This window comes from Engraulis encrasicolus, chromosome 14 (genome assembly GCF_034702125.1).
Source record: "Engraulis encrasicolus isolate BLACKSEA-1 chromosome 14, IST_EnEncr_1.0, whole genome shotgun sequence".
NCBI classification, from domain to species: Eukaryota; Metazoa; Chordata; class Actinopteri; order Clupeiformes; family Engraulidae; genus Engraulis; species Engraulis encrasicolus.
The window spans coordinates 23,199,376-23,225,505 of record NC_085870.1 but is presented as its reverse complement, the minus strand read 5'-3'; the positions used below and the strand labels follow the sequence as shown (position 1 = coordinate 23,225,505).

The window sequence follows — 26,130 nt, the reverse complement described above, 5'->3', positions numbered from 1 at the left end:
TCAAACTTTTTCAGACTGAGCACCACTTTGTCCCCCCAACAATGTTCAGGGACCACCTGTCAACTGAGCTGACAGTTGACAGGTGCTAATTTGACACTGCTCATTTCTAATGGAGATCACTTACATTCACATTACAAGCCTGCCTTCACAAGCCTCGTTCACACACGTCGCTGCTAGTTACTCGCTCAGCGAATGAAGTCAATAGAATGTCTGTGTGTTCCAGCGAGACGAGTAGGCGAGTAGTGTACAAGCAGACCAGTGGTCCCCGAAGCATACTTTGAGAATCACAGATCTAAATGTACTGACCTTTCCTTTCATAACACAACAGAAGTGGGGGAAACTGCAGATAAATATTACATGTTTTGGCATAAATAAGGGATGTGACGGGACAGATTTATCATCATATCAAACATTTTCCAACATTCACACATAAATGATACTATGATTGCGGATGAATAATTCATAGTTTTATTTCTGATTCACCATGAGGATGTTGCAACATACTGTATGTCCAAGTCTAATCGGCATTAGTAGAACTGTGGCCTATACCGCAAAGCTGGTTCAGGAGTAAACCAAGTTAACACACACTGAACTAACTCAAAAGCACAAACACATGCACACACACACACACACACATGCTGCTGCTGTTTCATGCCTGTTACTTGAATGACTGTACTGGAAAACTAGCTACCAACTAGTTGTAAATATTGCACATTACAATTGCTTACTTTATTATTATTTCACAATGCTACTATCACCATGTCTAGTTATCTATGTCCACATCTAAAGTCTATGTCTATGTCTGCATGGGAAAGTAAGAAACATAATTTCAATTCATTGTATGACCAGTGCATGTAAAGAAATTGACAATAAAACCAACTTGACTTAACTTGAAAGTTAAGTTAAGAGGTAAATCATCTAATAGAAGAGCCTGGAGTCCTCATTTTCTTAGGAACACACAGGACTCCAGGCTCTTCTATTAGGTGATTTACCCCTTAACTTAACCTGGTTTACTTCTGGACTAGCTTTGTAGTATAGGCCCCTGGTCTGCCTGGAATTAATCAAGAGGGTTTTGTGGGGCAGCAGGTTCTGTGGTAGTTGAATCCTGAAAATACAAATTGCAAACTTAATTATCCATTCAAAATCATAATAATAAGTATAACCAATTCCACCAGTCTTATTCACAAATGCTATATTGTATATTGGAAAAGAACAAAAAAGCCACAATTATTTAGGTTTTATAATCTCATTCCACAAACACTTGGTATTTCATGAAAAAAGACAAAAAAATTAATGCTGCCATTTTCAAAACATTCAATCCGTGGAGAATAGTACAAAGTCAACATATCACCTGTTAAACTTAAGCCAAGCAAAAAAAAAATTTTTGAGGCAAATATATGCTCATTTAAAATGTGACCCATGCAACAAATCTCAAAATAGTTTGGACAGGCTCAAAACAATGTAGCCTTACTCTCGCCTGACCTGTGTAGTGGCGCTCAGGTTTGTGAGCTCCACTACTTGGTCTGGGAGAGCACACATTGGCTTAACCTTCAGATGGCATGGCTAAATTATCATTTGTCTGTCCGTGCCACCAACACATTCCTTCAAAAACGTTTTCTGTTAATCTCTAAAGAGTCAATATAGTCTAAAATCTGTCCCGTGACTCCGGCAATTTTCTGGCACATGCTCATGATTCCATACTGATGTGTGTGGTGTAGCTCCGCTTAACTCTACCAGGGGGCACGGGAGATACACACGCACGCGCACGCACACACACGCGCACACACACACACACACACACACACACACACACACACACACACACACACACACACACACACACACACACACACACACACACACACACACACACACACACACACGCACACCACACAGAGATCTGGTGAGAATGAGGCTAAATAAAATTAAGAAATACTTGGAAAAAAATAAAAATATTGAAAATACTGTACACAGCACTTACACAGCATAAATTCACCATGCAGACATTTAACATTGTTGCATGTGGCAAAGACCACTCTAGATGGACCCGGAAGACATGTGAAACTGTTCATGAGTCTAAAAAAAGCATGCAATGTTTTCCACTCTGTATTACTAATCAGAGGAGTCGTGCACCTTCCAGCCTACACAGAAGATGAATCATTGAACATGATTAAGTGGTAAGTCTAAAAGACAGCATACGTATATGACGGTATGGGGGCTGCAGTAGTGCCTTGGGTATGGTCTTCTTACTCATGTGGAGTGTTGAAATTAATGTTAAATAATATAGATTTTAAACAGCAACCAAGGCATTATATTTTTCAGGATGGCCTTTACATATTGCCACATGATGATGGCAAATTGCGTTGCATTCCATTAGCAAGGAAAACACAATGAAAACACCTAGATGAGCTGCTGAAATAATGTCTAGGACAAAAAAAATGCTTAGCCCATTTTAGCCCAATGCAGCGGCCAAAAATGCCTGCTAAATGCCCAAGCCCCTCAGCCTATAAAAACTGACGCTTGCCTGAATGCAGTGTCTATGTTGCTCCAGGCACCTAGGTCAATGCATGGTATACATAGCATCAGGCTTAAATCGGTTAAATAAAATCATGCCATCAGTCAATGTAGTTAACTGTTAAGTCTCCTCCTTTGCCTTTCCTTCAGTCTTAAGGCACAAATAATAATAATTGAAGCCAGTTTTTGGTCCCCTAGGGGAAATTCTTTCTCTGCACTTTATCCCATTTGGACTAGTGAATCACCTAGAAGTACACACACTAGTCCGTAGCAGTGGGCTGCCTGCTGAGCGGCGCCCGGGGGGCAGTGTGGGGGTTAGGTACCTTGCTCAAGGGCACTTCAGCCATGGTTCGGTCGGGCATTGAACCGGGAACCCTTGGGTTGCCAACCCAGTGCTCTAACCACTGAGCCACGACTGCCCCAAGACCAAGTGTGACATGAGCGAGTCCAGCGAAGGAAGTAATTTACTTTGTATTGAGTCACGCGACAAAAGACTACTTGTATTGAGTCGGGCGACTACAGGCGATTCGTGCGACTAGAGCGACAGTTTGTAGTTGAACTCCTGGCAATGTTATGCAAATTAGCTATGAAGCGGTTCAGCGACAGCCTCCACAACCAATGGGAATGTTGGAATGCTTGCATTCTGCTTTTAACGGACATACTTTGTTGCTTCTATTATCCAGCATTAAAATTGTATTGGCCCTGTCCCAACTTTCTTGGGATTTGTCAAAACAAAACAAACATTTTGCTTGGCTTTAACAATTGGTATGTTGTCTTTGAACAAAGCTCCATTCTATTGACAGATTAAATGTTTTGAAAATTGACAGCATTTTATTCACAAAATACCAAGTGTCCCAACATCTTGGAAGTGAGTGTAATGTTTGAGTGTATTGTAAGAGTTTAAATGTTGTGTTTTTGCCATCAAACATGCAACACAGCTAACATGGCTAATTTCACCAACACGGTATGGTCAAACTTTTTTGCTCTCCAGTGATTGTATTTATTCCCAAACATGCAAAAACCCGTCCAATATCCTCTTTACTCAGGATAACTCCTTTAATTCCACTAATATTTCAGGGGTGAGGTATGGTTGTGTGTGTTTTGTGTGTTTATGGCCTATTTTTTGTTCTTTGTTTTTTTTTCTCCTCTACTGTCCCTACCATAATTCAGACCAAAGCTAAAAAACCTTTAGATTAAGCCGGCCGTCATCAGCTATCAGTTGCAAATCACTTACTCCAAATGGTTCTGTGAAGGCTGCGTAGCCACTGTAGCAAGGATTGGAGATATTAACAACAGGAGGGTTGGCACTCTCCGAGGGACTTCTTTCATCTTCATTCTGATAAAAAAAAAAAAACCCAAAACCAAATGAACATTATAAAAAAACATTATACATCCTATATTGCAAGGTGTTTAGGATACAGACAGTATAAAATGCAACTTTCCAGTATGTTGTTTTTACATATCATATGAAGCCATTGTACTATAGGTCATAAACCTATTTGCATTACTGACGGAAACAGAACGGAGTCGCATGTGAAAAATATGTTTATGGTGGATGCTTACCTTGAAATACTGAAAGCGGAAAGCCTCGGTTTTATGTCTGAAAACGTAGTAGGCCATACCAGCAACAGCACCAATGATGAAGACTGTGATGAAGACTGCCAGTCCTGAGCCCCCTCCTCCTGACAATGGATGATGATACGGTTTCACCTGAAAAGAGTCATCATAAGTCATCATGTTTGCGAAAATCACTATTCTAAATCATTTTTCACTAAGCTAAATAATTTGTCATACGGCATTAAAGGAATTGTGTTATCTGGGGTGATGTGGGACAATTTATGTTACCACAGTAACCTAAAAATACTCAGATCTGCCCCGATTGGTAAATTCCAATTTCCAACACTCACAAACTATCTAAAAACAGGTCTTAAAGTTTAACATAAAGGAGTGTCACTTGAAATGTGGTATTTCCACCCCTTACATATTTTGAATACTTCATTTGAATCTCCTTTATATGGCTTGGTCCTGTTTCCCTCTTCACCCCCAGAGGAATCGACAGAGTTGGGAATGTGGTGCCGAATAAAGCAGGCCGAGACGTCTATGTTTATTTAGGTCTCGATTCACTTGATTTAATGCGAATCCAAGTGTGATTGATGCTTTCACACCAAACAGAACTAAAAGCTTTTGGTTCAAGTGCAACTTTGGTGAACACCAACTGCTGCCGGTGTGATAGCAGCCTAAGAGCCAGGCTGAGAGCCAGTAACCAAGTATCCTCCCCAGTGCACTGTAGAATGCCAAAAGCAACAAGACAATCAAGGTCCCTGGTCAAGGTCAATCAAGGTCCCTGGTTCTTGTGTGCCTGACTAAAATTAAATTCACAACACCATAGATCATCACCAAAAACTAACCATCTTCAGACACAGCACATAAAAAACATTAAATGATAACGAGAACTTTATACTGATATTTACAGGACTTACAGGTTCAGGCGGTGCCTTTAGTGGTCCTTCAATGATGTGGATGATACCATTGATAGCCGGAATATTCCAGTCTAAAATCCTTCGATTGTTGACAAGTTTGTTAGGTTTTGAATCCTGGAAAATGACATGCAATGTTGACTGGGTTTTTTTTACATCATACACACTGCAGTTTTTATAGTAAAATCATCAAAATAAAATAAAATAAAATATAAAAGTGATTTGCAGTGAAAAAATTCAGTCGGATGCATTTTTCAGAGCCAGGTTTAACTGCCTGATCGACTCACATCACTCATTAATGGATCTGCTGGTACTGCTATGGTGAGATTACACCCCAGTCTTGACGGAATAATCAAGTTGTGTGTCAGATTCTCAAAGACGTGGAGGCTTTTATCAATGGAGATGTGGTACTGCATATCTCTCCAAGACAAAGTCTGTAAACACAGAGATAAAAGCGCATAAACAACATAGCCAATGCATAAAACATTTGTATGTACCTATAGGTATAGGCACCCACACAAACACATTCACAAACACACCTCTTTAAGAAGTAGTTATTTTGAATGACACGGTTACTTACCTCATTGACAGAAAATCCTTCGTCTTTTGGAACAAACATTGTGACAAAAGTTGAGCTTGAAGACAGGAAGTCCAAAATATTCTCCCCTTTCTTGACACTGGTAGCATACTGCAACATGGCCTATGAAATAAATCATTAATATTGTTACACAGTTCACCTCAAGGGCCTATACTACAAAGCTGGTTCAGGATAAGTTAAGGTTAAGTTAAGAGGTAAATAATCTAATAGAAGAGCCTGGAGTCCTCATTTTCTTAAGAAAAACTCTTGTATTAGATGATTTACGTACCTCTCAACTGTAACTTATCCTGAACCAGCTTTGTAGTATAGACCTTTGATGTCCACACTTCAATAAAGGCATATATAATGCTAACATGTGGTTATACAACAATGCCCCATTTTCTCTCGCTGGGTGTACTGCATTGGTAAACAGTGCATGAACCCCTATCTTACGCACTGCAGCCAGTTGATCTCACTTTTATATTTCAACAACAGTGAGGGTGAAATGGCTATTAGAAATCTGAACCAGCTCCTCACTGTCCATGCATGCAATGCAGCACTTTATCATCTGCGCAAACTTTATCAATCGTATGCATGTTAACTAATGCTCTTTGTTTACGAGTCAGTGTAATCAGTTGTACAAGGTCTGCTGTGTACTGTCTATGCACTTGAATTCATTTATCTCTATCTCTTTGTTCTTTCCTCATGTACCATCTTATATTTGTAATGCCGGGGGTATGCTCAAACAAATTCCTTAGCAAAAACATTTTTTCTGTAATGTACCCACATTGTAAAAAGTTGAGAGCTGTCCATTCTGGGCGAGGACACTGGCCAAATTTCCATTGCAAAAACTTCCATCTCCAACATACTCTTCGCTGCAAACACATTCAGCATCTAGGATGTAAAAAGAGAAGAAAACGAGGGGAAATTTCCCTTCATTCTTAACATCACTTAATATGCTCAATGTGTCTCTGTAGAACATTCGACTTCACATTTGTCAATGTCTAGACAATTGTTTATGCCTCTCAGAATGTTTTGCTGACTTGTGATTTCTTTAATTGATCTGATTGATTGTCTGAAATGTCCTTAAGCCGTGCATACACTGCCATTTCAGCCCATTTAGAGTCGATTTTTATGCCTCCGTCCGCCGGTAGGTACAGGCAGTGGCATGCACAGAAGTTGTGGAGCCCAGGTGCTAAAGGGTGTGCATGTGATGTGAAACTTCCGGCTGCCTTACTAGGTTATAGAGGCTATATTTTTTATTTTCGGGATTATTGTCGCATGCTTTTGATTGTGAAGCATTTGCACATTATCATGTCAACATGGACCACGGTTTCCTGGCTCTTGCCCGACCTGTAGATCTGCGCAGCTTCGTGAGTGCCACTACGACGTGCATGTTGGAGCTCCACCAGGGGGCTCCAAAGCTAAAAACACCCACAGAGGTCTGGTAGAAACCAGGCTATCACCACGGTACGTTGAGGCAAAAACGTTCAAAAAATAACTTTCAAAAAGGGTATTTTTTCCAGTAGGGCAAAGGGGCAGGTGTTTTAGCACCGCCTTGTTTCTATCTGTGCACAGTGCACACTTAAGTATGCCTAATTGTCTGGCTGTACCTGAGTCCAGGCATCCGTCTGTCTGGCACAGATGTTTATTTGCACGATAACCTTTGAATGAGCAACGTCGTAATAGTCATTGAAGGGGAAGGGGATAAAGCCAGCAGCCATTGAATGCCAAACAGCTCAACTGCCTCACAAACAACTTGTCAGTAATCCCCTGCCTCAACTGCTGCACACACTAGGCATTTACTACATGTACCGTATTCATCAGTTTCTACATTTATCAAATTAATGTGTATTTCCCATGTTTGTCTGTTATTGATACAATGAAGTTGAATGTTTGCGTTTACAAGCCTTTACTTCGGACGCTGACCCATGGACACCGGAGGAGTTGCGACAGGCAGCAATGCCCAACAGCTACCTGTATAATCCTGAAAACCCCTTACTACCATAACACTACAGTACTACAACATTTCACAGAGCCTTCAGCCTACCCTGCATTCTGTAACAGTATTATGGACGTGAGGGGTTTTCAATGACTATTACTGTATAACGTTGCTCATTCAAAGGTTATCCTGCAAATTAACATCCCTATCTGTGCACACCATGATAATGTGAGAGCACAAAAAAGATGAAGTTTTACAGTTTCAGCTTGGGCTCAATGACTAATGATGACTAAATGCAATGTGAGATCTCACCAGCACGTCTGCATTTGAATGACAACATCAAGCCAGTATTTTTGTTGATTGTTTTGGTTTGCTCATGATACGATGGACGTTAACGTATCATATTCTTTTATCCAAAGATAATTACAATAGATGATGGAAAAACTGATAATGAAGTGTAGCAGAGCTCAGGTACCTTGCATTCTGTAACAGTAGGCATCATATGTGCTGCTGAGGTCCACAGGGTCTTTGTAGAGGATGACTCCCACTTTGCCGTCGCCGCACTTTGCTGATGGAGATCTCATTGGGTATCCGACCTTCTTCCCATCTAGCCAGCCCGCGACGCACAGGTGCATACCCAGCTATACCCAGACATGCATGTCCAGGCAGGTCCAGAGTAGAGAAAAGAGGAAATGCGGAAAGGAAAGGAATTAGCAGTAAGTATTTCTCATACCTACAGTGGCTATAAAAAAAGCCCTTTCTTCCCACTTCTCCAGCCCGCAGCACGAAAGTGTATTCCCAGCTATATCGTGTGATGGAGTGACCATCACTAGGGTTGTGCGCAGGGGCGATTTTAGCTTTTAATCTTTAGAGGGGCCTGGCCCCTGGTGCTGACAGTGGTACCTGACAGAGGTACCTGACAGAGCAAGCGTTGCATTTCTATTTCAGATTTCAGATTTTGTTTTCAAAAGGCTTTCAATTTTAAATAACAGTTCACTCAATGAACTACCCACAAGTCATGACATTACATTTTCTCCCACGAAATCTAACTTACATTACCTACATAGGTAAATCCTTGTGATTGGTAGCCTACTGTGTGTGAGATATGCACCCTAATGGTTGTCATAGTTCTTATGTGATTGAGAGGAAAGAAAAAGAGAGAGGCAAATATTACAATAATGTATAGGAAGTGTTATACAGACTACAAAGGTAGCTACAAAGCAAGATGAAAATGAAGCTTTTTTGTCAAACCATAATAGCCTACAGTTAGGGCAGCTCTACAGGTAGGCCTACAGTAATTTGAATAGGAATCTTGTTCCGTCATTCGGCAGCATAATGGCTAAATGCCATTTCACCTGGATTTTACCCTTGGCACAACAAGTAGAGAAGACACTGAAGAACTAAGACTCCTAAGTGGATGGTATTACTGTAGAATATCTGCAATATATTTAGGGCTAGGCTATTGAGTGACTTAAAAATAATTAAAAGAGTTTCCCCTCTCTTGTGCGCTCCTTGCACCGCAAATGACCGTTCCAATCGGTAGCTCAACAGATAAATATTCATTGTGAGCTTTTTAAATCTGACATCTCCTTCTCAAGCAAACATAAAAATAGCAATTAAAACATCCCCTGCCGAAAGTCATGCCGATGATGGGAATCTCGCAACAAGGTGCGCGCTCCCTGTCACTCATGTAAATGGATAGTAGAAACTGCCGAAAGTCATGCCTATGATGATGGGAATCTCGCAACAAGCTGCGCGCTCTCTGTCACACATGTAGCCTAAATGGACAGTACAAACCGCGCGGGCACCAAAGTCACTCCAGTCCGAGCCAGTATGTTCCAATAACAATAGCAAAGTAACGTCCAACCTTCACACAGTTTCCAATCAGTAGGCCAAGTGAGAAGTTGGAGAGCCCGCATTCTCACATCACAATTACAGCATCTCCAAAATATGGATAAACCTCCCCATATGGGCGAACCTCGACTATCAATGTAATGTGACTAGCCGTATGATTTTCAGCCGATATGCCTGCTGTTTGCTAGAACTATTCCAACGCAAGGCTAAAGCATGTTTAATTCCCTCACAACTTCTAAACGCTGCCAGGCATATCATTTTGACTGTCCTGATGGTAGCGCAGGCTATGTACCCTATAACAGCCCTATTTTGCACTCTGTCCTCATCATTTGTGATGCATGGCATGGTTTCCGCAGTAGGTTGATTACGCATTGTATTCCACCTATATTTTGACTCCCCTTTCCGTTATCTCGCTACCTCAAGCTTTTGTGATTCTGACTGACTCACCTTGCATGAAGTGGTCAACAGAGAGCCCCTGTACACCGGCGAAAGTGAAAGTATTGTGCGTCGCAAGGGACCACCTTACACAATCTTAGCCACCACCGCTACCTATGTTAAGCATATTTCACGGATATCCACAACCTAACAGTGGACGATTTTAATGGTCTTTCATTGCAACACTTTTTTTTTTTTTTACCAACGTTTACCAGCTTACAAAAATATGCCAGTTATGATGACAATCAATGTTATCATAGTCCGCACATAGCACTACAGTAGCCTACACCACTTTATTGTGTGTAGTGTGCTCCATACCTTCTCATCACGAGAATATGCGCGGATTTGGGTTCTGCCTCGGCTGTATGACAAATCCAGAAACTACCAGAAACTACTTTCGCAAAAATCATAACTGAACACAACTCTGGCGGAAAGCAGTTGCATGAAGATGCAAACCAATCAGAAGAGGTGTAGCAGACTCGTCACAAGGTCGACCTTTCTTGAAGCTCATACACAGGGTTGCCAGACGGGGCAGTTGCAGCAGATTATTGCGCAGGGACGAAGCGACTGCGCACTTGCATTCATGTTCAATACAATTCACAAATAATATTTTAAAAGGCTCCTGAGCTAGTGGGGCCGAGCCAAGTCACGGTGGGGCCGTGGCCCCACTAAAAATAGCCTAAACTCGCCCCTGGTTGTGCGTGTGTTCTGACTGTCACGCCAACGAGCCTGGCTCTTTGGTGTAGTGGTCAGAGACCCAGCTGGGCAACTCTACTCCCCTTCGCTACATATAGAAAAGCAGAAAGTGCGTGCGCACACATCAGTGGCACAGGTGCTGGACAAAACAAGATAACTTAAAGGAAGTAATAAATGCCCGCAACACTGTTAATGCTCCTCACTATTTAATGGCGGTTTCTTACGCTCAGTCCTTCATCACGTGCAACAGAACAGAGAACAACAATAACAGGTTGAACGTGATGATGGACTGAGTGTCTGAAACATTATGGTATTAAATCTTGGGGAGCAATGAACAGTGTTGCGGTCCAGAGTAGACAAAAGAGGAAATGCCTTATTGTGGTTTTGTCAGTCAGTCAGTCTTGGCAGTGGGTAATTTTCATTCCTTCAGTGGCTATAAAGAAGCAGAGAGTGCACGCACATCAGTGGCACAGGTGCTTGACAAAACAAGATCACTTAAAAGAAATAAATAAATGTCCGCAGCTGAACACTGATAAAACTGAAGTAATTATATTTGGGAAAAGGGAGGAGACACAAAAGATTGCTACTATCCTTGAAACGAAGGGACAGAAAGCAAGGGATACAGTTAAAAATCTTGGGGTTCTCATTGACAGTGACCTAAACTTCAACAGTCACATGAAAGCTATTACTAAGTCTGCATTTTATCACATAAAAAAACGTCTCTAAATTTAGGGGCCTTATGTCTAAACATGATCTGGAGAAGCTAATACATGCCTTCATTTCTAGTAAGGTTGATTACTGTAACAGTCTTTTTACAGGCCTCCCCAAAAAGACCATCAAACAGCTTCAACTTGTACAAAATGCAGCAGCAAGGGTTCTTACAAAAACAAGGAGGTTCGACCACATTACTCCAGTTTTATGATCGCTTTATTGGCTCCCAGTAAGCTACAGAATTGATTTTAAGGCAATGCTACAAACCCCAACTCCGATGAAGTTGGGATGTTTGGTAAACAGTGAATAAAATCAAAATGCTATCATTTTCAAAACATTCAATCTATTCATTAGATGGAGAATAGTGAAAAGACAACATATTAAGTGTTAAAACCGAGAAAAAAATATTGTTTTGGGGGACATATGTACTCATTTCTAATGTGATAAATCCAACACGTCTCAAAAGAGTTGGGACGGGGACAATAAATGGCAGCAAATGTCGAGGAAGACTAAAAACATAATAAAAGGCAACACTTAACAGTTAAATACATTCACCGATTGATGAATTTATATAAAAAACAGTGTTAATTCCTATCTTGGACATGATTTCACCAGCTTAAATGGTGGGTGTATTCCTTGTCATGTTTTGCAATGTTTTCCTTTCTGTAGTGCTTACAGTGTGATAGTTCTTGACCAAAAGCCCACCATTTTATCACCTGCTGGTCCTTATGATGGAGCCAAAGTGTTAAAACATAGTAGAGAATGCAATTTGACCTTACTATGTGGCAGTAATCGAAGATCTCCCTTTAAAATATAATGCATGAGTGGCTTTTCATGCTGTTTAAAACCCATTTATACCATTCAGCACTGTATTTAACTCTACAGATGAGTGAGAACATCTTAACCAATGCACTACTGCACCCGCATGCCATCATGGAGGCTGACTTTTGAAGCTAGCACTAACACAAGTTGGATGGTCCATTTTCACTGTAGCACAGGATGTGCAATGCTCTATTATTGTCAAAAAGAATGGACTTCTACAACTTCTGCCGACTTCTGTAAGCAAAGGACAGGTTCCCATGTCTTCTGGGTCTATTTCAAGTGAGCTCAGGTGCTTAGGAGAATGTTACACCCCTGTATCATTTGCACGCATTAAGCATTCTTAATATGGTCAATTTTCAATAGCTCTAATTCTTGGAGTGCTAGAGTGAGACTACAGCCAATATATATTTCATGATGTCATGAACCTATACAATGATTTTAGTAACAAAAATATGTCTTATATACACTCAATTGTGGTAAATCAAAGGGAATTCAAAAATGTATGTAATAACTATGGTAATTGTTCCCTTTGCATCTTTAATTCTGAGTGACTCAGCCTCTCTGTGATGATCTTATACCTGGACACCTATATTGTCCGTCAGTACAATTCATTTTGAAATGTTCTTCTTTGTTGTTTTATCTTATTTGGATGTTTACTAAATTTCAATGATCCCCGTCCCAACTTATTTGAGACGTGTTGGATTTATCAAATTAGAAATGAGTACATATGTCCCCCAAAACAATATTTTTTCTCGGTTTTAACACTTAATATATTGTCTTTTCACTATTCTCCATCTTATGAATAGATAGAATGTTTTAAAAATGATAGCATTTTGATTTTATTCACTGTTTACCAAACGTCCCAACTTCATCGGAGTTGGGGTTTGTACTTGTGTTTAAATCATTAAATGGAATGGGACCTACATATCTACTGGATATGTTTCAGCTGTATGCACCAACCAGGTCACTAAGGTCAACGGAGAAGAATTTGCTGGTGATTCCAAAAGTCAAAACAAAGTGTGGAGAGGCAGCCTTTAGCTTCTATGCTTCAAAGCTTTGGAACCAGCTTCCAGATGACGTAAAAAATGCACCCACTATTGATAGCTTTAAATCTAGACTCAAGACAAAGCTGTTCTCAGATGCTTTCCCCTAGCTTAAATTCTTATTTTTTATTTTTATGTTTATTTTATTTTATTATTATTATTATTATTATTATTATTATTATTATTATTATTATTATTATCATTTTACCTTATGTTTTATCTTAATGTTGTACATGTTCTTTGACTCTAATTTATTTCCTTCTTTCTTCCCTGTTTCCTTTCTTTTTGCATTTGTTAATTTTGTGAAGCACATTGAGTTGCACCTGTGTATGAAATGCGCTCTACAAATAAACATTAATAAAAAATGCAAAATAATAACAACTATTTCTTACGGTTTAGTTCATCATAAGTTGGCTGGGCGATATGTGAAAAAAACAATATCACGATATGGATTACTTTATATCACGATAACGATATATATCACGATATAGCACAATTACATACATTTTCAGTTATTCGCTTTATTTGCTCTTTATTTTTTCATATCGCAAAACAACCTTTATTTGAAATTGATCTTTTTGTTCTTATTTTTACAGTTACATGAACTGTTAGTGTGTATAGTGGCAACATGAAATGTAATTAAATAATATTCAGTTGTATAAAATTGATAAAATTACTATCACGATATAAACGATATAGGAGAAAGGTCACGATATACACTTTTATATCACGATAACGCTATATATCGTCATATTGCCCAGCCCTAATCATAAGTTAGTTACTTACTAAGTTTTCATAACGCCTCTTATGCACTCCTTGGGCGCCATTGGGGGCTGCCCCCTTGCACGGGGGAGGCATAAATGCAATTTTGTTGTGTGCAGTGTGCAGTGAACACTTGTGTGCTCTGGAGTGCTGTGTCATCATGCCAATGTGAGTTGGAGTTTCCCAGTTGGGCTTATTATAAAGTGTTACTGGCAGGTATGATTGTTTTCTGTCTTCACCTGTTGTGCGTCGGCCAGCTGATTGAAGGTAGCCAGCGTGGCCCCTTCGTCCCGGCAGGCTGCCTCTGCAGAGGAGAAGTTCATCTTGTATTTTCCCTCTGCTGACCTCAAGTGGTAAACACCTGCAGTTTTTGCTGTATGGACAACCGAAGGCGAAGAACATTAGATGCAATATATATACGGGGTCTACATTTTTGTTTTCTCCTGACTGTGCAAAACAAGCTGGGCACAACTCAACCTCTGATTGTTGGAAACCGCGGTTGGTCGAAAGATTTGCTCACGTGGTTGGCTACCCCTCCTCAACAACACTGTGTTTTTAAACAAAAATCGGCAACACTTTATTTTAGGGATACATCTATTAGCACTAAGACATACAATGTTAATGCCTGCATAAGTAACTTGAAGGCATGTACTAAGCAAATGCTAAGGCCTACTAGGTCCTTACTAAGGTTAAATTGGTAATAAATCCCTTATTGTGCATGAACAAGACATTTGCGAATACATGCCTAACAAATGTTTGATTTTGCTTTGTACATGCCCTACAAGTTACTTATACAGGCACATTGCATGTATTAGTGCTAATAGATGTATCCCTAAAATAAAGTGTTACCAAAACATCTATTGCTTTGCCTTCTGCTGTCATTTTGTAACTTTTGAAAACTTTTTTTTTACAAGCTTCGACACAGTTAAGTCACTGGTAACATCATTACAAATGTTCAGAGTTACATCAGAAGGCTGCGAGTAGTGACATGAATGTGGATATGAATGTGCGTATAAATGCAATACTGTGAAACATAGGGTTTTCTTTCAAAAAAGGGACATAGGGGATATTGAGAGGCGAAAAGAAAAATGCTTCGGAGAAACATAGAGTCCCCACATTACTGACAGGCTAGGGTTAGGGATGGGCTTGGTCAGGGCATGAAGTGACAAGTGGTTTTCATTTAGCAACAGATCAGACAGACAGAAAGCTCAGATACTCGTAAAAGCCAACATTAAAACAGGACACAGCATACCTTTGCATACAAATAATATACTCTACCCTCTGTACATTCTTGACCCACACAATTTGGACCAGTCAGTTGAAGCTATGAGCAAAGCTCTTACTGTGAAAATGAAGGTCCTTGCAGAGGGCTTTGGGGTCACATCCGCCATTGTCATCCAGACATCGATCAATAGGTGGCACCACTTTTACCAGACACTGGATACCATCTCCTACATAGCCGTCATTGCAGAGACAATCCCTCTCATTCTGTAAAGTCAACATTTGATTTAGTACTGATATTTAAAACATTTCAACCTCATAGCTCTAATTGTCAGGTAAAAAAATGTGGTGGTAAAAAAACAAGCAATAATGCTGTGTGAATACAATGATGCCTAAACAGCAAGAAACAACATGAGTAAAGAGATCTTGAAATGCATTGTGGGTGTGTCCATTACGTTGGTGCCATCATCTCCACCAAAAAGTTGAGAAATGTTCAACTTCTCGGGCAGTGACGTCAAATCAGACCACCTGCATACATGTATAGTAATGTATGAAAAAGAAATCACGGCCACTATTTAGGACTTTTATCTCATTTTCTGAGCTGTCTGACATGCAACAGGGTGGTTTCCTTTTTTTGTTTGCTTCTGTATTATTTTGCTAATTAGATTTTTTGTCAGTTTGCTTCAGAATGGCTATGGGCATTCTCAATCATGTCCTTAAAATAACCTCAAACACTTTTTTAAAACGTGCAGTGCCATTACATGCTGAAGAAGGGCTCTGCCCGAAACGTTCAAGGGGCGAATAAACAAAGAAAAAATCTGAAGAGTGCTGTCCTCCGCTGCCTTCATTCAACATCTATGCTTAAAGGGACACTGTGTGAGATTTTTAGTTATTTATTTCCAGAATTCATGCTGCCCATTCACTAATGTTACCTTTTTCATGAATACTTACCACCACAATCAAATTCTAAGTATTCATTATGACTGGAAAAATTGCACTTTTCATACATAACATGAAAAGGGGGATCTTCTCCATGGTCCGCCATTTTGAATTTCCAAAAATAGCCATTTTTAGCTGCAAAAATGACTCTACTTGGACCATACAAGAAAATATTTGTTTATTACTTAGTAAACTTTCATGTAAAGATCAAATTTGGCAATAGGCAGCCCAGTTTCAATGATCAGCATAGTTTCAGTACCTTTTTTGACTATTTCCTGCACAGTGTACCTTTAATGTGGGATTCAGCCCGCAGTTCAGAACTGTGAAGATAAGGCGTGATAATAGTGTGAGCGCGTCTCCTCCACATTTGATATTTACTTACTGGCCCAGTAAACAAGCAAGTTGCAAAATCACTGCAACCACCGTTGTTATCCGCGCATTTGTCAATGGGTGAGCAGTCGTTACCGTCCCCTGAGTAGCCTGGGTGGCATGTACACGTGACGTTGATGCCGATCTGATTACAGTCCGCATATTGGTGGCAGCCTCCATTGTATTCATTGCAGAAATCTGGAGCTGTAAAAAGAACAGTATGGGCCACATCTCAGTGAAATGACACCCATCTCGATAAAATGACTGCTGCTAACAGTAGCAGCACATACAGTATGAAAAAGATTATGCCTATCCATACACAGATCTATCTTGTGTATATTGCACATTCTATAAAAGAGGCACATTCTTCATTTTCCCTCATGTTCACATGATACTTGAAGAGCTCTTTTCCAAAACGCTATATCCACCATTTTTGATTTTTTTTGCATTTTAATATTGGAATTGACTGTTAAGCGGTCCTATCATCTATGTGTGAATTCTTGTCATTCAAATGTTTTGAGAACATGCTTTAAAACATCTATAAAAATGGTCATTCTATAAAATANATATATCTCATTTTGGAAAAGAGCTCTTCACTTGTAGGCTATAGCCATGCAAGTTACATCCTATGGAAGCACCTGGTATGATCCCGAAAATAAGACTGATTTTGGTTACCCTACAAAGAATTGCAGCTACCATACATCACCAGCATTGACTTTGTTTACATGTTTTGACATGCAAAGTGCAGGAGGAGGAAATGTCTGTGCAGGTTCAACGGAAGTTTCTGTGTGCATCAAGGACCTGATTGTGTCCTGATATTTATCTGTTATGAACTTACTAGGTCAACAAAGTAGAACAACAATCCAGAATCCATGATGAAAAATTAATGAAAGTAAGTGGGTGGCAAAAAGTGTATACATCTCAGAAAACTTAGTTCTGACGGTATTCGAAATTGCTTTCAGAAGCAAATCTTCTATCACACCTTTTTATAATTGATTAGCTGAGTAATGTTGTGTTTTGGTAAAATAGGCCAAGCAGCAGGCCTGGAGCTTATTTCAGCTCTATGCAATATAGTTCAACAAAGACGCTTTTGAATTCATTATTTTAAGAGCAAAGAAATCCTGCACACTGTCCATTCCACCAAAAACTTTAATACAACGTCTCAGTCATTCGACTTTCTTCAAGTAAAAACTTTACCTGAAGAAGGACGGATGACCGAAAAGTTTGTTGGTGGAATGGATAGTGTGCAGGATTTCATTACACTTGAATGACAACCCCACTGGAATAACATCCTACGCACCTGCCCAACTACAGAGGTGTGCAAATGCGTCTTTGTTGAACAGTTCTATGCAATATAACAATTAAGAGGAGTGAAGGAGCACTTACCAGTGCAATTCTGCCCATCACCAAAATAGGGGATCTGGCATTCACACTGGGCAGACGAGCTGTTCACAGGAACACACACTGCATTCACATCACAAGGCGGGCAGGAGGGCTTGCTCTCTGTAAGAAGTCCAAAGTTAAAAACAGATTTACTACAGGTAAAGAAATTATGACATACTGTAATTCGAGTTATAATGAAGTTTTAAATGGCTCGTTACCAAATTTGTCTCCACAGCTGGCTCCTGTCCAGCCCTCTTCACAGGCACAGCTTCCACTGCCGTCTATGCCATCATCACAGCTTCCATGTGCTGTGCAGTTGCACGCTGCAAAATACCAATGTATGCATGAAACACCTGAAATAACCTTGCTCACTGTCACACGCATAGTTTCAGTGTGATTTAATCAATAAGTGTGATATTTCCCATAGGACAAACACACATATATTGTATACAATGGATAAACAAGTCTTACATGTTTAAAAAAAGAAATGGGACCCTTTTATACATGAGTAAACATTATACATTACACCCATACACATTCCAAGTACAATGTTAATTTTGTAGTGCGCGGAATGGTAATGTGTGCCTTTTCATTTCAGACGAATAGCATGTCTTGCCCACCCTTCCTTTCTGTTATTGGGTCCTATCTGCATGTGAGCATTTTGGCCTTACCTGATGAGAAGATTGAAAGAAGCGTGTAAGGCTGCATGGGAATTCCCAGGCTACCGATGTATCTTATTTCAAATCACTTTGTACTTGAATGTTATTTTAAAGTTGCACTGCGTAGGATGGTGGTCAGGGAGTAGGTATTGCAATTACTGTATGCCGCTCATTGAAACTGTGCTGCCTATATTGCCAAATTCGATCTTTTCCTGAATATTTAGTAAGTAATAAACAAATATTGTCTTGTATGACCAAAGTACAGTAACTTTTTCATCTGAAATGTCTATTTCAAGAAATTCAAAATGGCAGATATGGAGAATATTCCCCTTTTCATGTATGAAAAGTGCAATTTTCTCTGTCATTATGAACACTTGGAATTTGATGGGGGTGGTAAGTAGCCTACTCATGGAAAAAGTAAAATTTGTGAATGGGCAGCATGAATTCTGGAAAAAAAATGACTAAAAATATGACACAGTGCACCTTAAAATATATAAATAATCTTAGAACCACACAGCAATTCACCTCTGCAGTCGGAGCCGTAGTGCTTGGTCATACATAATTCGCAGGCTGAGCCTTTGAAACCTGCATGGCATTTGCATGTTCCCGAACCAGCGCGGCCATCGTCACAGTCCCCATGGCCACCACACGGAGCCTCCAGCCCACCAGGACACACTGTGACACACACCCACACACACACACACACACACACACACGCACACAGACACGCACGTGCACACATGCGCGCACATACACAGACACAGACACGCACATGCACACACACACACACACACACACACACACACACACACACACACACACACACGCACACGCACATACACGCACACACACACACGCACATACACGCACACCACACACACACACCAGGTATCAGCAGCCTCATAATGCCCACTTTTCCCCCAATGGCATGCTGTATTAGTCATTGAAAAGACTTTATACTACCACAGTAGGCCTTCAACACAACTACAACATTACTCAGAGTCTTTAGTAATACATGAAGACTTAGTCATTGCCATTCTGGTAGCAGCAAATGTAAAACAGGGGCCGTGTCCTCAGGCCTGCAATGTTTCAGACCTCAAACAAGATAATATTCACTTTAAAGCAACATAATCATAATGTTTTAACAGGAAGTCAAATATTCAATATTACTTTAAGTAGTAAAACCAGAAAAACTGATACGTTTGAAGTATCTGTTCTTTTTTCCAGAGTTATATGTAACTGACATCACTGGTATTTCCATTAGGAAAAAAATAATCTGTTTTCGTAATTATCGAATGATGTTTGGATTAGATAGATCAGTCAGATTCATTCATAACCTTCTGCAAAAAATAGTTAACAAATAGTTAACTAATGGTTTACTGTAAATTTTATAGTTGAAATATATTAAGTAAAAAATAGTTAATAGTTTATAAGTGTTTTATTATGCTTAAGTTATTGTTGTTTACAAATTATTCTGTTCTATAAATTATTATGTAATGACTAGTAAATGTACGTTAATGGCTTTGTAAGTGTTTAATATGTAACTACAAATGTAAACAATTAGTTAACTATTAGTTAACTATTTTTTGTGGAAGGTTATTGTGAAGTGCTACCCAATTAACAATTAATTAGTAATACAATGTGTAGTATTTGTACCACTGATGACAGGCTCTCACCTTGGCAGCTCAATCCATAATGATTTTTGCAGCATCGGAATGTCCATTCAGTTATATTGCATTGCCGTCTGCACCCGTTCCTCGAGAACAAGTCGTCATAGAGAGGGCTCCCTAAATGCCCCAAATCCCCAAAGTAGGATCGTCTTGAGGATGGATACATGCCAGATCCATACCTGAATCCTAAGCCCGAATGCCTAATACATGATGTCTTTTTCCCCTGTTTGGATATAATAAAATAATGATGAAACTAGAGTTGACTACATAGCCTCGGATTCAACATAGTAACTGTGAGGATTATATAACATTACGTGTGGCAGATGATTTTATCCAAAGCAACATACAATTGACATAATCACACATAGCATACAACACTTGCAGATAGATACCCAATGACAGAGATAGGTTTGACTGGGATCACTTAGAGCAAGCAGGGGGCACGGCTAGCCGATTTGAGTTGGAGGAGCACAGCTGTCTGGCAGGAACATACACATGGTCTTCACATAAGTTGGGCCTGTTCCTGAGGTGGTATTGTAGGCAAGGGTCAAGTCCTTGTGCTTGATCTGGGCAGCCACCGGTAGACAGGACAACTCAATACAGTAAATAGGGGAGCAACATGGGATCTTTTGGGTTGAGTGAATACCAAACACATCACCTCGGCAATATTTTGTCCATTAAAATTGCTACTGTAGATCATCCATTAATAGTTTGTCCACCAAAATTGCTAGAAATCCACAGGACAGCAAATACATATTAGCTGTTAACATTTAACATTTATATCTAGCATTTAAACTCACCGTATCCTTGGCCATTAAGGGACACTGAGGTGGTACCATACAATTTCCACATCGTCCCTATTAAAAAAATAAATAAAAATAATCAGAAAGCATGACACTGCCATATGTCGTACGTTCTTGAATGTGAGTGGATAACCATTATTCAACAAAGACAATGTAAAAACTTGATTCTCTGTGGCCTTTTCAATATGCAATTCCTAAATATATAAATAAATAAATACATAAATGTATTCTTAGTGAGAATTAATTAATTAATTAATGAGGAAACAAACAAATAAATACATAAATAAATGTGTTCTATGTGGTAGTGTTTTCTATAACCTCTTATCCTTATGTGTATGGTAATTTACTAAAGGCCTACATCACAGCTTATTACTTTTTCAGACCTCATGACTTACGTTTATTGTCTTGAAATCTAAGCCATCACAGCGAGCTCCCAGGTTAGGTGGCTCAAGAAGCTGATCGATGCCATGTGCAATGCCCACGTCAAACACCAAATTGCGCTCCACAATTTTGGCTTCATTATTGTTGATCAGCAGTTGTCCCTGTAAGACAATACTGTACTGTTGCTATTTGCTTTCACAATGGTGAATATGGTATTAGCATAAATGTAACAGTTTTTACTCAGAGCTGTATCCACATTATTGCCACACCCATTTTCAGCATTTTCTGCTACCACAGGAGATCCGGCCTGCTAGTTCAGGCAATTTCAAGGTAACAAAAAGAAAAATGGCGGCCAATGGCGAGGCTTCTAATGCAAACGTTTTCACTTCATGTAAAGACTATAAACATCGTCTATAAACATCGTGGCCATCACGATTGAGTGCACAAATGCAGCACGAAATGATTTAATTAAAATTCCTCCAAATTATCATTTCATCCCTCAAGATTTTAAGATAGCTAACGCTAACATTAAAGCGAACACAGAGAGACACAGGTGTCTGTTGGGCCGAATTCACACCAAGGCGCCGGTGAACGGAAACGAGGCGACTGAGGTCTTTCTGCTTAGTTTCGGCCGGTGTGTTCTACTCTGCCTTTCACACCGACAGCGTCGGCATGCGCGGCAAGTCCTGTTCAAAACCCCCCCCCACAGGCAAAGCTAGCGCGCTACTTTGCCATTAATTTCAATGGGACACCGCCGGTTTCTGCCGCCCAAAATTCGCTCGAGTTCTATTTTCCAAATGCATGCGGGGAGCGGAGCTGGCTCCTGTGCCGCTGACGGCCGACTACCGACGGATGGTGTGGAAGGACAGATATGTTGCCAAGTATTTTCACCAACACCGGTAAAAATCGCTTCCGTCCCGTGATGCTTCACCGCCTTGGTGGGAAAGCGGCCTTAGGCCGAATTCACACCAAGGCGGTGATGAACAGGAGCGAGACAATTGAGGTCTTTCTGCTTAGTTTCGGCTGGTGTTTTCACACTGCCAGCGTCGGCGTGTGCGACCAGTCCTGTTCAATATCCCCCCACAGCCAAAGCTAGCTCGCAACTTTGCCATTCATTTGAATGGTACACTGCCGGCCACTGCTGCCCAAAATACGCTCGAGTTCTATTTTCCAGAGCGTAGAGCCGACTCCCGTGCCGCTGCCGCCTCACTACTGCCGGTTGGTGTGGAAGGACATTTATGATTCCATGTATTTTCGCCACCATCAGTAAAAATCGCTTCCGTCCCGCAACGCTTCACCGCCTTGGTGTGAAGCCGGCATTATATCCATGGCTCTGCTGTCTACTAGCAGCTGGAGCTAGCACATAAGCTAAGGGGACAGGCGGGAGCGTGTCTATGTTCCCACAGCCCATTGGTCCCACAGCCCATTGGTCCCACAGCACTTTCCGGCTGCTCTACATTACAACATTTCTAATAATTTATTGAAATGTAGGCCTTATTTTCCAAAGAAATGTTCTCATAATTTACCTGGAAATGTGAGAACATGGAGTTGTAGAGCATAGGGCCTATATTTGAATAATATCTTAAATATGTGGGTACATGGAGCAGCAGGAACAAGCTGTGGGACCAATGGGCTGTGGGAATATTGGGCTGTGGGACCAATGGGCTGTGGGAATATTGGGCTGTGGGACCAATGGGCTGTGGGACCAATGGGCTGTGGGACCAATGGGCTGTGGGAAACATAGGGCTGACCCCGGCCAGGCGGACTCAGGGGCCGTTTATATTGATAAACCCTTAGTTCCCTTTGTTTGCTCACTTACACATACACAGAAGTTTTTCACCTGAAAACTAATCTCTTGAATGGTATTCTCCTTACCGTGCACACGCTTAACATATTTATGACAGCTCTCAGCAGCATATTTGTGCGGATTTGCCAATGGTGTGAATGAAAATATTTTTCTTAATGTAGGGAAGAAAAAAAATATTTTATCTAAATACCGGTGAATCCCATTACTCCCCTTAGCCCTACGCCTTTCCCCTTTGCCTCCGTTTTGTGCGTCCACGTGTAGGGGTAGTGGCATCCCGATTCACGTTCAGACAGATGGGTAGGGGTACGGCGAAGGGCTTTCCACCCCTCCGCGTGGAGATTTTCCAACACCAGACTCCACGACGGAGGGCTACGACAGGTTTCCCTGGATGCATTGCGAATTCATTTAAAAATTGGCGGCAAGCCGCAGCACCCACAACAACACACAAGTTTAAGTATTTTCGCCACAATTGAAGGTTTTTAAGTGGTAATAATCATTCCATTGTGCTAAGTTTAACATTGTCCTAATGTGTGATGGCCCTTTTCTCCGTGAAACGCACATGAAAAATAATGCTATTAACGTCAACCTAATGCATGGAATTAGTGACAGCTGTGAGTGTCATTCCATGATTGTTGAAGGGGTATCCCAATTCGTAGCGGTTGCGTTTCAAGCCCTACACCTTACAGCTTCGTTGGAAAGCACGAGGGGCATGGGGAAGGCGTAGGGGTAGGGGTAGAGATTAGTAATGGGAAAGGCCCTAAATACCCTGGTATGTACAACGGTGTCTCAGATGCTGTTTCCACGTAGCCTGCTATTTTTAAATGTGGATATTTTTTTCTCCTGTTTAGGTGTAAAGGCAACACGTGGATGAAAATAAAAACTCCTAAACTCCTTTAGCCCCCTAAATAAAAATGGGATATTTTTAAAGCAGGATTTTTGATATGCAGGTTTTAAATCTCTGTTTACGTGTAAACGGAAGTCCAAAACCAATGCATTTTCAAAACTAGCAGGCTACGTGGAAGCAGCTTCTCAGTCTGGTGATCTGATGCTGGCCTCGGCTGAATATCAGCTGACCCAGTAAAATGACCCTGCTGCACAACCGGAAGTGCTGTTGTAGCAATGGCGCCACCCTTGCAATCACGATAAAGTGGATACAACTCAAAGAAAAACAGAAAGAGGATAAAACGAGCTTGAAAAAGAAAACTTACAACTTTAGTTTTATCACAGCTGACGGATATAGATGATGACCCATGCATGGAGTACATTCTCTCTGAAGGTAGATAAGCCGCCACTGTCTGTAGGAGCAGAAATGATTATTTTCAAATCGCCTGTCTGTCTACATGTTTAGACTATCTCAGGCCTCATTGACTTTGAAGATAAAATGAAACACCTGGGCGATCTGTACAAAAATGGTTCTTGGCACAAATCCTAGCCATCAATATACACACATTTTGAAAAGTGGTTGAATTGATTGCAAATGCTTGTCCCAACATTCATCACAAACAGAAAAAAGAGGTGAAATTAACAACTATGGCTCCAAGAGTATAGCAATCTCACTATCATCATGGTTTCATATTATGGGTCTGACTGCTATGGTCAACTGTTTAGAGCACAGGTGTCAAACTCAAGGCCTGGGGGCCAAATACGACCCTCAAAGTAATTTACAGTGAGTCCAATATGTATTTGATCCCTTGCTGATTTTGCCGGTTTGCCCACTAATAAAGACATGATCAGTCTATAAATGTATGATAATATGTATTCAAACATGGAGAGACAAAATATCAAAAAGAAATTCCAGAAAATAACTTAAAATAATATATTTTAATTTATTTGTATTTAATTTAGGCAAATAAGTATTTGACCCCTCTAGCTAAAGAAGATAAAGTGCTTTGTGGCAAAGCCCTAGTTGTCTAGCACTGAGGTTTTTCTTTGCAGATTATCTCTAAAACATTGATAGTTTGTGGCTGTAGCTTGGCAAATGGGAGGTTCAGTTCCCTCCATAGAATTACTATAGGGTTAATATTTGGAGACTGTCTAGGCCACTTCACGACTTTAATATGCTTCTTATTGAGCCACTCCTTCATTGCTTTGACTGTATGTTGTGTATTATTGTCATGTTGGGAGATCCAAAAATGGCCCACCTTCAGTGTAGTGGTGGAGGGAAGGACGTTTGCACTCAGGATTGCACATTACATGTCTCCCTCCATCCATTCGTTGACGATGTGAAGTTGTCCTGTGCCTTGGCCAGACAAACACCCTCAAACCATAATGATACCACTTTCATGCATGATGGTGAGGAGGGTGTTCCTGGGATCATAGACAGCAGTTCTCTTTCTCAAAACACATTGAATTGTGTTAATGCCAAACAGCTTGAATTTGGTTTCATCTGACTACAGCACTTCCTTATCATATCCTAAACCAGTCTGATGTCCATTGGCAAACCTCAGATGGGACTGCACAGATTCCTTCTGAAGTAGAGGTACCATGTGTGCACTACAGGATTTTAAACCTCTGTGGCATTACGTGCCACCAGTAGTTTTCTCAGTGATTTTGGTCCCAGTAGCTTTGATATCATTGCCTAGTTCATCCCGTACAGGTCTAGGGTGCTTTATTTCTGTTCTCATGATTATCAAATCCCTACAAAAGGTCAAATCTTTTGCACCCCCCTACCCCAGTGAAATTGGCTGTAACATGGAGAGTATACATCTTACATTCAAATAAAGTAACAGTGTTTCTCTTAAGTACCATGGGTACACTCAGTAATATTTTCAGATTTTTTTGAGACCTAAGTGCGCGGGCTCTTGTTGATTTGGCGTGGAATGACCCATATATATTAATTTATTTCCATTTCATCAAGCAAAATAAGTATTTGATCCCCTGCCAAATGATAACAGTTCCGGGCCCACAGACCAGATGGGCACTTCCGATCAACTTGTCATCTGAATTAAAGACATCTGTACACACTAACGTGCATAAAAGACACATTGAATCAGCAGAATCAGTCCATAGTATGAGTGAATCAGTCACACTCCAACCTCACCAGCATGGGAAAGACCAAAGAGCTG

At 40.5% G+C, this 26,130-nt stretch overlaps 1 protein-coding gene across 1 annotated transcript in view; it reads right to left on the bottom strand.

Annotated features, from left to right (window-relative positions):
• Positions 1-1,002: 1,002 nt before the first annotated feature.
• Positions 1,003-26,130, bottom strand: part of stab1 (stabilin 1) — a 70,326-nt gene continuing 45,198 nt past the window's right edge. The window contains exons 52-69 of the mRNA XM_063215232.1: positions 24,274-24,360; positions 21,273-21,419; positions 20,875-20,931; positions 20,081-20,297; positions 18,930-19,079; positions 17,964-18,068; positions 17,749-17,865; positions 16,376-16,566; positions 15,177-15,321; positions 14,073-14,206; positions 7,986-8,151; positions 6,356-6,462; positions 5,572-5,691; positions 5,279-5,425; positions 4,995-5,108; positions 4,078-4,224; positions 3,749-3,850; positions 1,003-1,105 (exon numbers count right to left, since the gene is read on the bottom strand). Coding sequence (XP_063071302.1) covers positions 1,058-1,105; positions 3,749-3,850; positions 4,078-4,224; positions 4,995-5,108; positions 5,279-5,425; positions 5,572-5,691; positions 6,356-6,462; positions 7,986-8,151; positions 14,073-14,206; positions 15,177-15,321; positions 16,376-16,566; positions 17,749-17,865; positions 17,964-18,068; positions 18,930-19,079; positions 20,081-20,297; positions 20,875-20,931; positions 21,273-21,419; positions 24,274-24,360 — 2,301 coding nt within the window. The 3' untranslated portion in view covers positions 1,003-1,057. The remainder of the gene's footprint in view (positions 1,106-3,748; positions 3,851-4,077; positions 4,225-4,994; positions 5,109-5,278; positions 5,426-5,571; positions 5,692-6,355; positions 6,463-7,985; positions 8,152-14,072; positions 14,207-15,176; positions 15,322-16,375; positions 16,567-17,748; positions 17,866-17,963; positions 18,069-18,929; positions 19,080-20,080; positions 20,298-20,874; positions 20,932-21,272; positions 21,420-24,273; positions 24,361-26,130) is intronic.